This window comes from Vigna angularis, chromosome 10 (assembly GCF_016808095.1).
Source record: "Vigna angularis cultivar LongXiaoDou No.4 chromosome 10, ASM1680809v1, whole genome shotgun sequence".
Classification (NCBI taxonomy): Eukaryota; Viridiplantae; Streptophyta; class Magnoliopsida; order Fabales; family Fabaceae; genus Vigna; species Vigna angularis.
In genome coordinates, this window is record NC_068979.1 from 13,250,784 (window position 1) to 13,265,249 (window position 14,466).

A 14,466-nucleotide genomic window follows, 5' to 3' on the forward strand; every position below is an offset into this window, starting at 1 on the left:
TGGTCTAGAGTCTTTGTACCTAAATTATTCTGAATATTGATGTTATATCTCTAAGAGTCGGTTCATTCAACTGATTCTAGTAGCAGTCACGTTCGTCATGTAAGTACGTGTTGACTTCTTCGGTTTGACAACGAGCCTTCTAAATCTATTCTTTAGCGTTCGTCTTCGTTCTTCAGAAGTATGAACGTTCGTTATTTTATACTTTTAAAACTAAAGATAGAAATGATGATAAATTATAAGATGTTGAAGTGCGAACACTATATTGAATGATTATACGATTATGGAATTTGAACGAGCGTTCCAGGGAGGAACGACTCTTATATATACTGAATATTAAATTTGGTAAAGTATGACTGTGGATAAGTTAAGACTCGCTGTCCATGCTGATGTTCCGTGAGTACTATCTTCATGTAGAGGAAGTATGTCATGTGTGGGAACGGTAGGAGGTCCTTAGTCCATAAGTTAACATGGGCGACGTAAGAACGGATTGACCTCGAGTGGCAGCTGTTTGGTGTATCCTAGTTACTACATAACTCGGGTGCAAGAACGCTTGTAACTACACAGATTCATACAGTCCGGACGGTCGGTCTAGAATATATATATATATATTTCGGATGATGTTATATGTTGAGTTATGTGCTTGTATGAATTGAAATATTAGTGTATATGTTGATGTATGAATTAAATTACTTAAGCTTACCCTTTCGTTTTCCTTGTGTTGTCTATTGTCTATGTACGTTCGTCCTGTCATTGCAATGATCATCCGTGTGGATGTGAGCAGATGGAGGTGCGTCACTTGAAGAGATGCTAGAAGAAGAAAATCTGGAAGACGCTAATCTGGTGGAAGTGGAAGTTAAAGCCGAGCCTTAGAGCGCTCGCGTGTTTTTCATTTATTAGTCTTTTAGTTTTATTATGGACGTTCGGTCAAGGTTTTGTAAGACCGTTCGTCCCTGAACTCCTGTTTCTGTTGCGTTCCTTTATTTTAGTATTTTAAGCCGTTCGGCTTTTTGATCCTCGTTTAGTAATATAAAGACTGCATTGTTTTACTATTAAATGTAATTAATTCTGATTATGGTAATTACTGTATTTTGGGATGTTACATTAGTGGTATCAGAGCAGTTTTGTTCTCTTAAAAGGACACTGTAGGTTATGAAGTGCACTGTGTTTTTGCTGTGTGCTTAATATGTGTTTAAATGAGTTATTTTTCTCAACTCTTTGAACATGACTAACGTTCGTTTTTCTCTGTGTCCAGAGAACAAATGGCACCTAGACTCCCTCCTCCACCTCAACCTAATGAGCCTGATACGTCCAACAGCACTAGGTTGTTGGAAACAGTGATCGATAGACTGCAGCAGCAAAATACCACGTTAATGGAGCAGAACGCCACCTTGATGCAGCAGAATCAGAATGCCATGCAGAGTTTGGAGGCCTCTCGAGCCAACTCTGAAACGACTCAGCGACAGTTAATGGAAATTCTTGCTGCTACCAGGGGCACGTCAGGAGCGTCCTCTTCCCACGCTGCCCAGCCTGCTGCTGAATGGAGCTTGGAGAGTTTCCTCCAACACCATCCGGCTAAATTCAGTGGAAAATGCCTTCGTGATGAGGCGGATCAATGGCTGAGAGATATGGAGCGTATCTACAATGCTAAGAGGTGTCCAGATGACAGCCGTTTGGCATTTACAGAATACTTGCTAACCGGTGAAGCTAGCCACTAGTGGACGAGCATGAAATCCATCTTAACGGACGCTCAGAGTCCCATCACCTGGGCGGTTTTCAGAAGTAAGTTTTATGAGGAGTACTTTCCAGATAGCGTTCGTTACGCTAAGGAAGTTGAGTTCCTTCAACTGGCGCAAGGAGCAAAGTCTGTGTCGGAGTATACCAACACATTTAAACACCTTTTGAGGTTCAATACCATGGCGACCAATGAGGAGTGGCAATGCAGAAAATTTGAAAATGGGCTGAGGAGTGATCTGAAGGTATTAATCTCCAGTTTGTGCATCCGATCGTTTCCTGCTATGGTTGAGCGAGCCAAGGTCTTGGAGAAGAATATGGCAGAGGCGGAACGACAGAAGAAGCAGCAACAAGTGAGTAGGGGACCGATCGTGTCCAGGGGAGGTACTGTTCAGAGGAGACCTCCTTACGCTCGTCCAAACCAGCCTTCTCATGCAAGCGGGTCACAAGCAGTGGTTCCTGTCGGGCAGTCTGGACAAGGAAACGTGGTTTGCTTCCAGTGTGGAGGGCCACATTATCGGTCTTCATGCCCTCAGTTGGTGGGAGGAAAGCACTACAACCGTTGTGGAAGGAACGGGCACTCGGATAACGAGTGCAACATGAGTGGACGTGCAGTGATGAGGCCACCTAATGCTGGAAGGAACCAACCGAGAGGTGGTAGAGCACAAGCCGTGGGGCGCGTCTATGCTATAACTGGAGCAGAAGCAGCAAGCCAGGTAACCTTATAACCGGTGAATGCTTGCTGTATGGAATGTCTTGTCGTGTGCTGTTTGATTCGGGGGCAACTCATTCCTTCATCTCGAAGGCGTGTGTTGAGAAACTGGGCGTAGTTGAGAGAGATATGCAGTTCGACCTGGTGGTGTCAACCCCAGCGGCTGGAGAGATTAGGACGTCTACCGTATGCATTAGATGTCCTATTGTGGTTGAGGGGCGTAGTTATAAGGTGAACTTAATCTGTTTGCCTTTGAAGGATTTAGAAGTGATTCTAGGAATGGATTGGTTGGCTACCAATCACATTCTTATAGATTGTGGAGCGAAGGAATTAATCTTTCCTGGTGAAGAAGAAGAAGTACTGTCAGTGACGCTCGGTCAGCTGAAAGAAGACATTATGGAGGGCGCTAGCTGTTTCCTGATTATGACGCATGAAGATCAGGAATTCAGAGGATTGGTAAAAGAACGATCGTCCACTAGTGACAGTAATGGACGATCGGTTGTGGATGAGTTTGCGGACGTCTTTCCGGAAGAAATACCGGGACTGCCTCCTGTTCGTGAAGTTGAATTCACCATTGACTTGGTGACAACGGCAGCACCCATCTCAGTTCAACCATATCATATGGCGCCTGTAGAATTGGTTGAACTTAAGAAGCAGATTGCAGAGCTAATGGATAAACAATTTATCAGGCCGAGCGTATCACCATGGGGAGCGCCTGTCCTCTTAGTGAAGAAGAAAGATGGCAGCTCTCGGTAATGTATAGACTACAGGCAATTAAACAAGCTGACCATCAAGAACAAGTATCCACTGCCAAGAATAGATGACTAGCTGGATCAACTGCATGGGGCTACGGTATTTTCTAAGATTGATTTGCGTTCGGGATATCATCAAATCAGAGTGAAGGAGGACGACATCCAGAAGACTGCTTTCAGGTCTCGTTACGGACACTACGAGTATGTAGTGATGCCGTTCGGTGTGACGAACGCACCAGCAATCTTCATGGATTATATGAATCGGATATTCAGACCTTATTTGGACAAGTTTGTGGTCGTCTTCATAGATGATATTCTCATCTACTACAAGACACAAGCCGAACACGAAGAACACTTGAGGGCAGTACTGACCGTGTTGAGAGAAAAGGAGTTATATGCAAAGCTGTCCAAGTGTGAATTTTGGATGAAAGAAGTACAGTTTTTAGGACATGTGGTGTCGGCTGGAGGTATTTTAGTGGATCCAACTAAGGTACGAGCGGTACTGGAATGGGAGAGTCCGCGTTCGGTCACTGAGGTTCGTAGCTTTGTGGGACTCGCGGGCTACTACAAACGCTTTATTGAAGGATTCGCTAAGATAGTAGCTCTGCTGACTCAGTTGACTAGAAAGGATCAATCGTTCGCCTGGACTGATCTGTGTGAGGAACGTTTTCAAGAGCTGAAGCACAAGTTGACGAGCGCTCCAGTGTTGGTCATTCCAGACACGGCCAAGCCGTTCGAAGTGTATTGTGATGCGTCTCACCAAGGTCTGGGTTGTGTACTGATGCAAGAAAAGCGAGCGGTAGCGTACGCATCCCGTCAATTGAAGATTCACGAAAGGAATTACCCAACGCACGACCTGGAGTTGGCAGCGGTCGTTTTTGCGCTGAAGATTTGGAGGCATTTCTTGTACGGATCCACGTTCCAAGTCTTCAGTGATCACAAGAGTCTCAAGTACCTCTTTGATCAGAAGGAGTTGAATATGAGGCAGAGGAGGTGGCTTGAGTTCTTAAAGGATTATGACTTCGAACTACTCTACCATCCAGGAAAGGCGAACGTGGTAGCGGACGCTCTGAGCAGAAAAGTGGTACATGTGTCGTCCATGATGGTGCGCGAGCTGAGTTTGGTGGAAAGCTTTAGAGATCTAAGGTTACAATTCGAGTTGGAGCCGAACAGTATCAAGTGTTGTAACCTTAGAATATCCAGCGACGTGTTTGAGCGGATCAGAAAGAAGCAACGAGAGGATGAAGAGTTAGTGAAGATATTTGATGCCCTCGGTACGGATCAGGCCAAGGAGTTTAACACTGGAACGGACGGTTTCTTACGTTATAAGGGCCGGACGTGCATCCCAAATGATGGAGATCTGAAGAGAATTATTCTGGAGGAAGGTCATCACAGCCGTCTTAGCATGCACCCTGGCATGACTAAGATGTATCAAGACCTCCGGAAATCCTTTTGGTGGCCTGGAATGAAGAGTGATGTCGCTCGTTTTGTGCCATCATGTCTAACCTGTCAACGAGCGAAGGCGGAGCACCAAAGACCTGGCGGATTACTTCAGCAGCTGGAAATTCCCGAATGGAAGTGGGATAGCATATCCATGGATTTCGTGACTCATCTACCACGCACGGTCAGGAATCATGACTCAATTTGGGTGATCGTGGATAGGCTAACGAAGAGCGCCCACTTCCTGGCAGTCAACTTGAAGATGTCGATGACCAACTTGGCTAAATTGTATATCCAGGAGATCGTTCGTTTACATGGAGTTCCCTCGAGCATAATTTTTGACCGAGACATGAGATTCACATCTCGGTTTTGGCAATCTTTGCAAGGCGAATTGGGAAGCAAGCTGCAGATGAGTTCAGCCTATCACCCTCAGACGGACGGCCAATTTGAAAGGACGATCCAGACGCTGGAAGATTTATTGAGGACGTGCGTCCTAGATCACTTAGGCGCTTGGGATGAAATTTTGCCGCTAGTGGAATTCACGTATAACAACAGTTTTCAGGCGAGCATTGGAATGGCACCGTTTGAAGCACTCTATGGGAGGAAATGTCGAACGCCATTTTGCTGGTTCCAAGAAGGAGAGCACGTGCTAACTGGACCTGAACTTATCCAGCAAACGACCGAGAAAGTAAAGCTAATCCAGGAGAGGTTGAAGACGTCTCTGAGCAGGCAGAAATCTTATGCGGATAAGAGAAGAAGACCATTGGAGTTCGCTGCAAGAGATCATGTGTTTCTTCGACTCAACCCAATCACTGGTGTAGGCCGAGCCGTTCGTCCAAAGAAGCTGTCTCCCAAATTCATTGGACCGTATCAAATCCTGAGGAAAATCGGACCAATAGCGTACGAGCTTGCATTGCCGCCTCAGCTATCGAACCTTCACCCCGTCTTCCACGTTTCCCAACTTCGGAAGTACATAGCGAACCCATCTCACGTACTGGAGTTGGAAGACGTTCAACTGCGCCAAGACCGAACGCTGGAACTGCAACCAGTACGTGTAGAAGATCGCCGCACCAGGCTATACAAAGGAAAAGACGTTCGTCTAGTTAAAATGGTGTGGGACGCAAAGACTGGAGATTCAACGTGGGAAGTGGAGGATGCTATGAAGGACTTGTATCCCCACTTATTTCCGGGTAAGTACTAATTTTCGAGGACGAAAATTTTTGTAGTTAGGGGGAATGTGAGGCCCTAGATAATTAACACTGAAAATCTCTGTCACATCAAATTAATGCACCCACGTCAATGGTTCAGAGCCATTAAAAACGCACTTTGCACTGCATGCACGAGCGCCACGTGTCACGTTAGAAGCTTCTGAAATCAGAAGTGGGAGTGCAGGTGTCAGCAGAGGAGACGCTCGTTCGTTTGGGCGTGGAATTAACAAAACTGAGTTTTTGAAAAAACTCTCTCTCACCTGCACGCACTCTTCTTCTTCCTCAGAACTCAACTCTTCATTTTCTCCACCTTCTCTCTAGAAACCTTCACCTTCTCTCTACTGTAACTCATCACATTCTTCTCCGATCACGTTTCAGAACCATAGAAACGTTCCTGGAGACGTGAGCGTCATTCTGGACCGAACATAATTGGGATCTGAGCCGGTAAGTTCTCGTCTCTAACCGTTCGTCCATTTGGTTTCATGCTAACCCTAGTTCTAGTTGCATGCATGGGTTATAGGTCTGAGTTGTTTCTGATTTTTGGTGTTTTAGATTAAGTGAAAGTTGTTGAGTAAACCTGAGGGTAGAACACTGTTAGAGGACGAACTAAACCCTTGCATTTGGGCGTACACTGTTATCCAGGTAAGGGAAGCTTAATAATTTAATTTATACTTGGATGATTGTGTGCAAGCATGATAGGAACTGAATGTATGAGATGTATGTTGTTTGAGTATGCCTGAACGATCGCTGTTATGCATGAATGAATATGGTATGTGTTGGTTGATACGTATGAATTGGAAAATGGATGATTATTGTATAGTATGAGTTGTTAATATGAATTCTATAAAGTATGTAAAATTAAATAAGGAATCTGAAATTTTAAGATTATGAATCGTATGAGAAATGTTGAGTTAGAATAGATGAAAAATATGAATATGATAATCCTTACTATGATAAATTGCGTTCGTCATCGTACGGTCTTATACCGTTTGGTTTCTAGTCAATTTCTTAAAAAGGAATTCTTTTATTTGAAAAGAGTTCCGATCGAGGACGAGCGTCCCGTGAAATACTATGTTGAGCGTTCGGCTCAGCCTAGTGGTAATCTTCTAATTTAAATTAAGTTATAATGTATTATCCCTTATACTTATAAATTTGTAGCGCTCGGTCTTACACTGAGCGTTCGTCCTAATTAGCACTCGGTCTTATACCAAGCGTTCGCTCTAATTAATTATTGGTCTTATATTTAGCGTTCGTCCTAAGAAGTGTTCGGTCTTATACCGAATGCTCGTACATACCTTTGATTTCGGAACATACATAAATAGCGTTTGTACATATTATTAGTAAATGTATATCATCGCGTTCGGTCATTGACTGGCAGTCGATCCCTTTAAACAAACTGTTCTCAGTATAATTAAATAATTGTCTTGTTGTATCTTTATCCCTTTGAATTTGGTCTAGAGTCTTTGTACCTAAATTATTCTGAATATTGATGTTATATCTCTAAGAGTCGGTTCATTCAACTGATTCTAGTAGCAGTCACGTTCGTCATGTAAGTACGTGTTGACTTCTTCGGTTTGACAACGAGCCTTCTAAATCTATTCTTTAGCGTTCGTCTTCGTTCTTCAGAAGTATGAACGTTCGTTATTTTATACTTTTAAAACTAAAGATAGAAATGATGATAAATTATAAGATGTTGAAGTGCGAACACTATATTGAATGATTATACGATTATGGAATTTGAACGAGCGTTCCAGGGAGGAACGACTCTTATATATACTGAATATTAAATTTGGTAAAGTATGACTGTGGATAAGTTAAGACTCGCTGTCCATCTTGATGTTCCATGAGTACTATCTTCATGTAGAGGAAGTATGTCATGTGTGGGAACGGCAGGACGTCCTTAGTCCATAAGTTAACATGGGCGACGTAAGAACGGACTGACCTCGAGTGGCAGCTGTTTGGTGTATCCCAGTTACTACATCACTCGGGTGCAAGGACGCTTGTAACTACACAGATTCATACAGTCCGGACGATCGGTCTAGAATATATATATATATTTCGGATGATGTTATATGTTGAGTTATGTGCTTGTATGAATTGAAATATTAGTGTATATGTTGATGTATGAATTAAATTACTTAAGCTTACCCTTTCGTTTTCCTTGTGTTGTCTATTGTCTATGTACGTTCCTCCTGTCATTGCAATGATCATCCGTGTGGATGTGAGCAGATGGAGGTGCGTCACTTGAAGAGATGCTAGAAGAAGAAAATCTGGAAGACGCTAATCTGGTGGAAGTGGAAGTTAAAGCCGAGCCTTAGAGCGCTCGCGCGTTTTTCATTTATTAGTCTTTTAGTTTTATTATGGACGTTCGGTCAAGGTTTTGTAAGACCGTTCGTCCCTGAACTCCTGTTTCTGTTGTGTTCCTTTATTTCTGTATTTTAAGCCGTTCGGCTTTTTGATCCTCGTTTAGTAATGTAAAGACTGCACTGTTTTACTGTTAAATGTAATTAATTCTGATTATGGTAATTACTGTATTTTGGGATGTTACAATTACCCTTTATCATTATTTTAAAAAATGGACCCCACACCGTGTAAAATTTATGTAACAATTACTCACCATGTCAAAGTATCATTCTTCGATTGATCTGGGTTAGTCGGTGGTTCTGTAGGTTTTCGGTTCTCGTGGGTATGAAGAATTTTTGTCCGAGTGGTAGTTTAGGGTTTTGACATCATTGTGCTTGTATGTTTGTTTTTAATTTCAAAGATAATTTTATTTCCAAAATTACCCTTTACCAGTATTTTAAAAAATGGACCACACACCGTGTCAAATGAATGTAACAATTACTCACCATGTCAAAGTATCATTCTTCAATTGATTTGAGTTAGTCAGTGATTATGTAGGTTTTCGGTTCTCGTGGGTGTGAAGAATTTTTGTCCCAGTGGTAGTTTAGGGGTTTGACATCATTGTGCTTGTTTGTTTGATTTTAATTTCAAAAATAGTTTTATTTCCAAAATTACCCTTTACCAGTATTTTAAAAAATGGATCCACACCATATCAAATGAACGTAACAATTACTCACCATTTCAAAATATCATTCTTCTTTAAAATATGTGCTTCACACCTACATGTTTGGTTATAAAGTATTTTTTTATAATATTATTTACAGTTTGTTACATTGTATTATTTAATGTTTCCTTAGATTACATTATGTTTTTAAAAATTCTGTTTCGCATATTAAATTTCTGTTTCATTTGTTTAAAATCTTTTATTATATTATTTTCAAATTTCCATACGTAAAAGTTTGTTTTTTTAAATATTTTATTATGTTATTTTATTAATTTAAAAAATTGTTTATTTTAAATGTAAAATTTTATTAGATTAATTTAAAATATTTAATTATATTATTTATAAATGTTTAAATAGATAATTTTTATGAATATTTAAAATTTATGAAAAATATAAATTTTATTTAAAATTCATATAAAAAAATTATAAAAATTATTATGTAGTTTTAAGTATTATTATTTTTTTTGGTGTTTTTATTTTTAAGTTTATTAGATTATTTTTTTAATTTTATAATTTAATTATAAATGTTTAATTTATTCTATTAATTTTTAAGTTTGTTATATAATAAATTGTATAACTTTTTTTGATTTATTTAAAGAAATATGTGTGCCACAAATTTGTATTTGTACATTGAAAAAGTTGTTTTCAAAGGAATTTTTGACCATTTCTTTTTTTATTTTTTTAAATATTAAATAATTTTAAATGGGGTGATTTAGGAATTGTTTCAAATTTGGAGGTAGGATGAAGGGATTGGAGGTGGAGGGTGAAACTCCCTTCAAATGGGCTTATCGTGGCCAATTTTTTGGCCTATTGGAAAGCTTGAGTTTGTTCTTTCTACAAGTCAATACATTAGGCTAATTCTTGTCATCAGTATACTAGATGTTGTGATGATACCCTTTGATAATACAATTAGAATCATGCTTATTTTTTTATACAGGTAAATAGTTTAGACAAAATCTATAGAGTGGTGGTGCAATTTAAGCATACTGTTTTGATTTTTTTAAAATGTCTAATATTATATTTATGTAAATTGTTTTACAAATGTGTAATTTAAGCAACCCTATTTTTATTTTTTGCTTATATAAACTAGTTCTTTTCAAATAAAAAATACCAATTTAATTAGATTTAGAAAACGAGTCCAATCGAGTTTCGTGCCTCTAATCCTTGCACGTGAATTCCTTAACTATGCTACCTTGAACATATAAAAATACTGTATGTTTACAAATAAATTTTTAAAAAAAGGAGTGAACTACGTGAGATCTTTACTTTTGGAATACACAAATAAAATCCACTGTGAACCAAAATATTCCACTGTGAACCAAAATATTCACAAATGTTATATAAAGGAATGGATGATGATTGTAACATCCCAAAAATACAGCAAGAAGCTATATATTAGAATAATCACAATAATAATAATCCAGAATCAGTCTTACACTAGAGTCGAGCGTACGGTCATGACCGAACGACCTTACAAAAAAAGAGTTATAATATAATTACAAGAACAACCCAAGTCTGACCGAACGGTTTACAAAAGAAAATACCGAACGGTTAGATAAAAACCAAAAGAGGGGTGACCGAACGATCACCTCACGATAACACTAATCCTCTACTAGCCGAACGTTCCTACTGCTCGTTCTTCACTTCCACTTCTACCAAATTTTCTTCTTCCAGCGCCTCTTCCAGCCGCTCGTCTCCTTCTGCTCACATCCACACGGATGATCATTGCAATGACAAGGACGGACGTACAAAACCAGACACGACAGGAAACACAGGGTAAGCTTATATAATTTAATTCAGGCATAAACATACATTTCAATTAATCCAACACCAAATAAATTTCAACGTACGTATCATACAAAGCCTATCATTAGACTGACTGTCCGGACTGTATGAAATCTGCGTAGCTACAGGCGTTCGTGCACCCGGGTGATGTAGTAACTGGAATACTCTCATCAGCTACCACCCGAGGTTAGTCCTATTCATCCAAAGTACCCCTAAGGATGGGACCTCCTGCCGTTTCCACACATGACCTACCCTCCTCTACATGAGGACGAGTACCCACGAAACATCATGATGAACTGCCAGCACTAGCATAACCACAGTCATACTTTACAAATCTCAAATTCTCAAACCTGAGTCGTTCCTCCCTGGAACGCTCGTTCAAATCCACAACATTCCATTGATCTCATATTTTCTTTATCAATCATTATCAATCATCTCAAGTTTTCTTTCATTACCAATCATTTCAATTTCCTCTTTGTTCAAAGATTATTAAGGACATCAGGTACCGAACGTTAAATCCTCCTTCAGAACGAGGACGAACACTTGGAACGAGACAAAGAGGTCTCAAGTTCCAGAATAGAATAAGACCGAGAGTACTAAATATAGCAATGAACGGATGAACCGAACGTTCATTACAAAGTGATTCAATTATATAAACTGACTCTTGATAACTCTGGCCGAACGCTGAAAAGACCTCGCCAAAGGCTACGACTCTATGCTGGAACCAATCGATACAGACACTTCAAGATATTCCAATAAAAATACCTAGAAGAATTTTCATGAAGAAACCGAACGTTTATGAATATTTAACTTATTTGATCTTACATCAAGAAGTCTGAATGCCAGTAAATGACCGAGCACGGTAGATAAGAAAATTCTATTGAAGTTAGACGAACGCTATTTTTCATTAAGATAGATTATATAATGAAACGAGTACGAGCGCTTGGTGTAAGACCGAGCACTACTCAGTACGAGCGCTTGGTGTAAGACCGAGCACTACTAAACTTATAATAAAAAGGCTTGATAATTATACTTATATATATATATATATATATATATATATATATATATATTACTAGGATCGTGTTTTCGAATAACTACATATATAGATATTTAAATTTATAACAGGACAACAAATACACAGCTATACTTGGCCGAACGCTCAAGCATAGTGGTTTGAGATACAAACGCTCGTTCTCAAATAGGATTCTTTCCAAATGAAAGAATCCACCCCCGACCAACTTCACTAGAAAACCGAACGGTCGATGACCGTTCAGTACGAACGTACAATATCTTAGGGGAACTCATATCAGGATTATTTATATTTCCACTCATTTATTAACATATAGTTTCACCACTTATTACATTCATATCATGATCAACTTTCATACTTCATACATCCCATATCATATAAGTTTCATGTATTTCAAGCATCAGAACATGGCAACCATCATATATCATATAGTCAAATATCACAATAATCATACTTCATTTTAATTTAGTAACTCGACGAACGTTCATGCAATCCAATCACTTTAGTCATCATGCATCAAAATCATTCAATCAACTAAACGAACGTTCAAACATTTCAACAGCATACAAATTAAATTAAATAAGCTTCCCTTACCTCTGAGCGTGAACGTACGTTCCTCAGACTGGGACTCAGTTCTCTGAACTACGATCCTTTCTACCCTCAATGCTCAACGACTCTTCGATCCAAAATAAAACAACAGACCAAACTCGATCAGAATGAAACTAAGGGCTAATGCAACCAGAACTTGGTTTGCATGTTTACAAGAACGAACGGTTAAGACAAGAAAAACTTACCCGTTCAGAATTTGAAACCAATCGGATCAAACTAAAACTTGGGACGCCGGTAGTGATCCTACGGTGCCGGAATAGTGATCGAAGGAGAGAAAGTGAGTATTTTCTCAGAGAGAAGATGAAGAAGACGTAGAGAGAAGGAGGAGAGAATGGGATTTCTCAGAAATCTGGAAATGGGTGCATGCAGAGAGTGGGGTAGATCTTTCTGAAAATTCAAGTTTTGCTCCGCGCGTCAGAACGAACGTCCCCTCTTCAGTCGACACCTGTTTTCCACTAACTGACTTTCTGATCCTCTTCGCTTGACACCTGGCGTTCGTCATCTGAGTGTCGCGCCTCCCTCTTGACACGTGAATTCCACTAAGCGAGACGTGCTTGGATTTTACTGGTTCTGACAATGATCAATACAAAATGCATAAATTTAACAAATTTATAACTAGTGGTATCTTATCAAGGCTACTATTTATATTTTTATAAATATATTAAATTTTTAAACTTATAAAAAATTTATTTATAGTATGACTTTACTTAAAGGTTTAATATCCTATTTTGTCTTCAGTTTCGCTCGAAAATGTCAAATTAGTCCATCCTTTTAAAAGTGCGTCAATTAAGTTTTCACTTAATAAAATTTACGTCAATGAAATCCCTTCCGTTAAATCCATACAAACGACGTTAAATATTTTTCTCTCTCTTTTACTTTTTCTGTGCAACGCAGGTTTTAGCAGGTTTTTGTCAGATTTTTTCTATCTCTCTGTATATATTATAAATAAAGATTTATTTCACACTTCTACCCCACCTCCAGTTCCAAAGAAGCCTTACCCACAGTTTACCACTCTCCATTGCCAAAGAAGCCTTACCCACAGTTTACCAATCTCCATTGCCAAAGAAGCCTTACCCACAGTTTACCAGTCTTCATCGATGGTGTTGAAGTAGAGTTCTACTGGGACGTGTTGAGTTGGGTGGTTGATAGTGAAAACGACAATGGCTATGGTGTTTTTGTGTTTCAAGTAGGTGATGGTGGCGTAGTGTGGCCTGAAATGGTGGGGCCAGAGAAGAAGTTGATGAAGAAGAGGTTGGTGGGACCCACTATGGGGTCGTCAATAGCGACTCTATCGCCGTCAAACTCTGGCGTGTTGTAGTGGATGGAGGATAGCAGTGATGGAGGAAGGAGCTCGTCGTCTTCATCAACTGGGTCGTGTGGGAGCAGTAACGGTGGTTTCTCTTTGTTACTCTACCCTTGGAGGAGAGACTGAACTCTGAAATTTTGTAACAGGATTGCTTCATTGTTCTTTGGCAAATTCATGACTTCACTTATGAAAATCGATTTTTAACTTGTTTCAATTAATGAAACTACTGTTCTCATGAGATTTCAACTTTGAATATTTTCCTGGATTGTAGCACAGTCCTGTATCTCAGCTTTCTGTATATCTTGTACAGTTATTTTATGTCTTAGGAATTATTTATCTTAAGTTGTCTTCAAGTAGTATGAACAAAATAGCTCAATGGTTATCCGTTTCTAGTCCTTGTGTATCTATCCATATATATATATATATATATATATATATATATATATATATATATATATAAAGATTAAGGCAGAGCACAGTAGCACCTTGGATTCTCTGATTCAATAATACCATCTCATCATTAGACATCATATGGTAGGCAAAGTACATATAAAAAGGTAACTATATCTTTCTTTAAAATATCGGAGATTCTCTGCAACAGGACTTCTTTATTTACTACCACTTTCTAACATTAAATCTACCACTGGGCTTCAGAACTAGTGTGTAATGAATTTTGCATGCTAGAGAGGCCCAGAAGATTGACACACATTGAGCAGGCTGGCCACTGAAATAGTAAAGCCACATTGTTTGAGATTGCAACTCCAAATTCGTATGCTTCATCCTTTAAAAAGTGGGAGGAAAGAGTATTTAAAGTAGAAGAAAA

At 39.3% G+C, this 14,466-nt stretch overlaps 1 protein-coding gene across 1 annotated transcript; it reads left to right on the forward strand.

Moving 5' to 3' along the window:
- Window positions 1–1,724: 1,724 nt before the first annotated feature.
- On the forward strand, window positions 1,725–13,655 carry LOC108319191 (transposon Tf2-1 polyprotein). Its single transcript, XM_052869983.1, has 7 exons — window positions 1,725–2,447; window positions 2,537–3,195; window positions 3,340–4,318; window positions 4,355–5,323; window positions 5,387–5,825; window positions 13,232–13,241; window positions 13,319–13,655. The coding sequence occupies exons 1-7, from the start codon at window positions 1,725–1,727 to the stop codon at window positions 13,653–13,655; spliced, it is 4,116 nt and encodes a 1,371-aa protein (XP_052725943.1).
- Window positions 13,656–14,466: the final 811 nt, after the last annotated feature.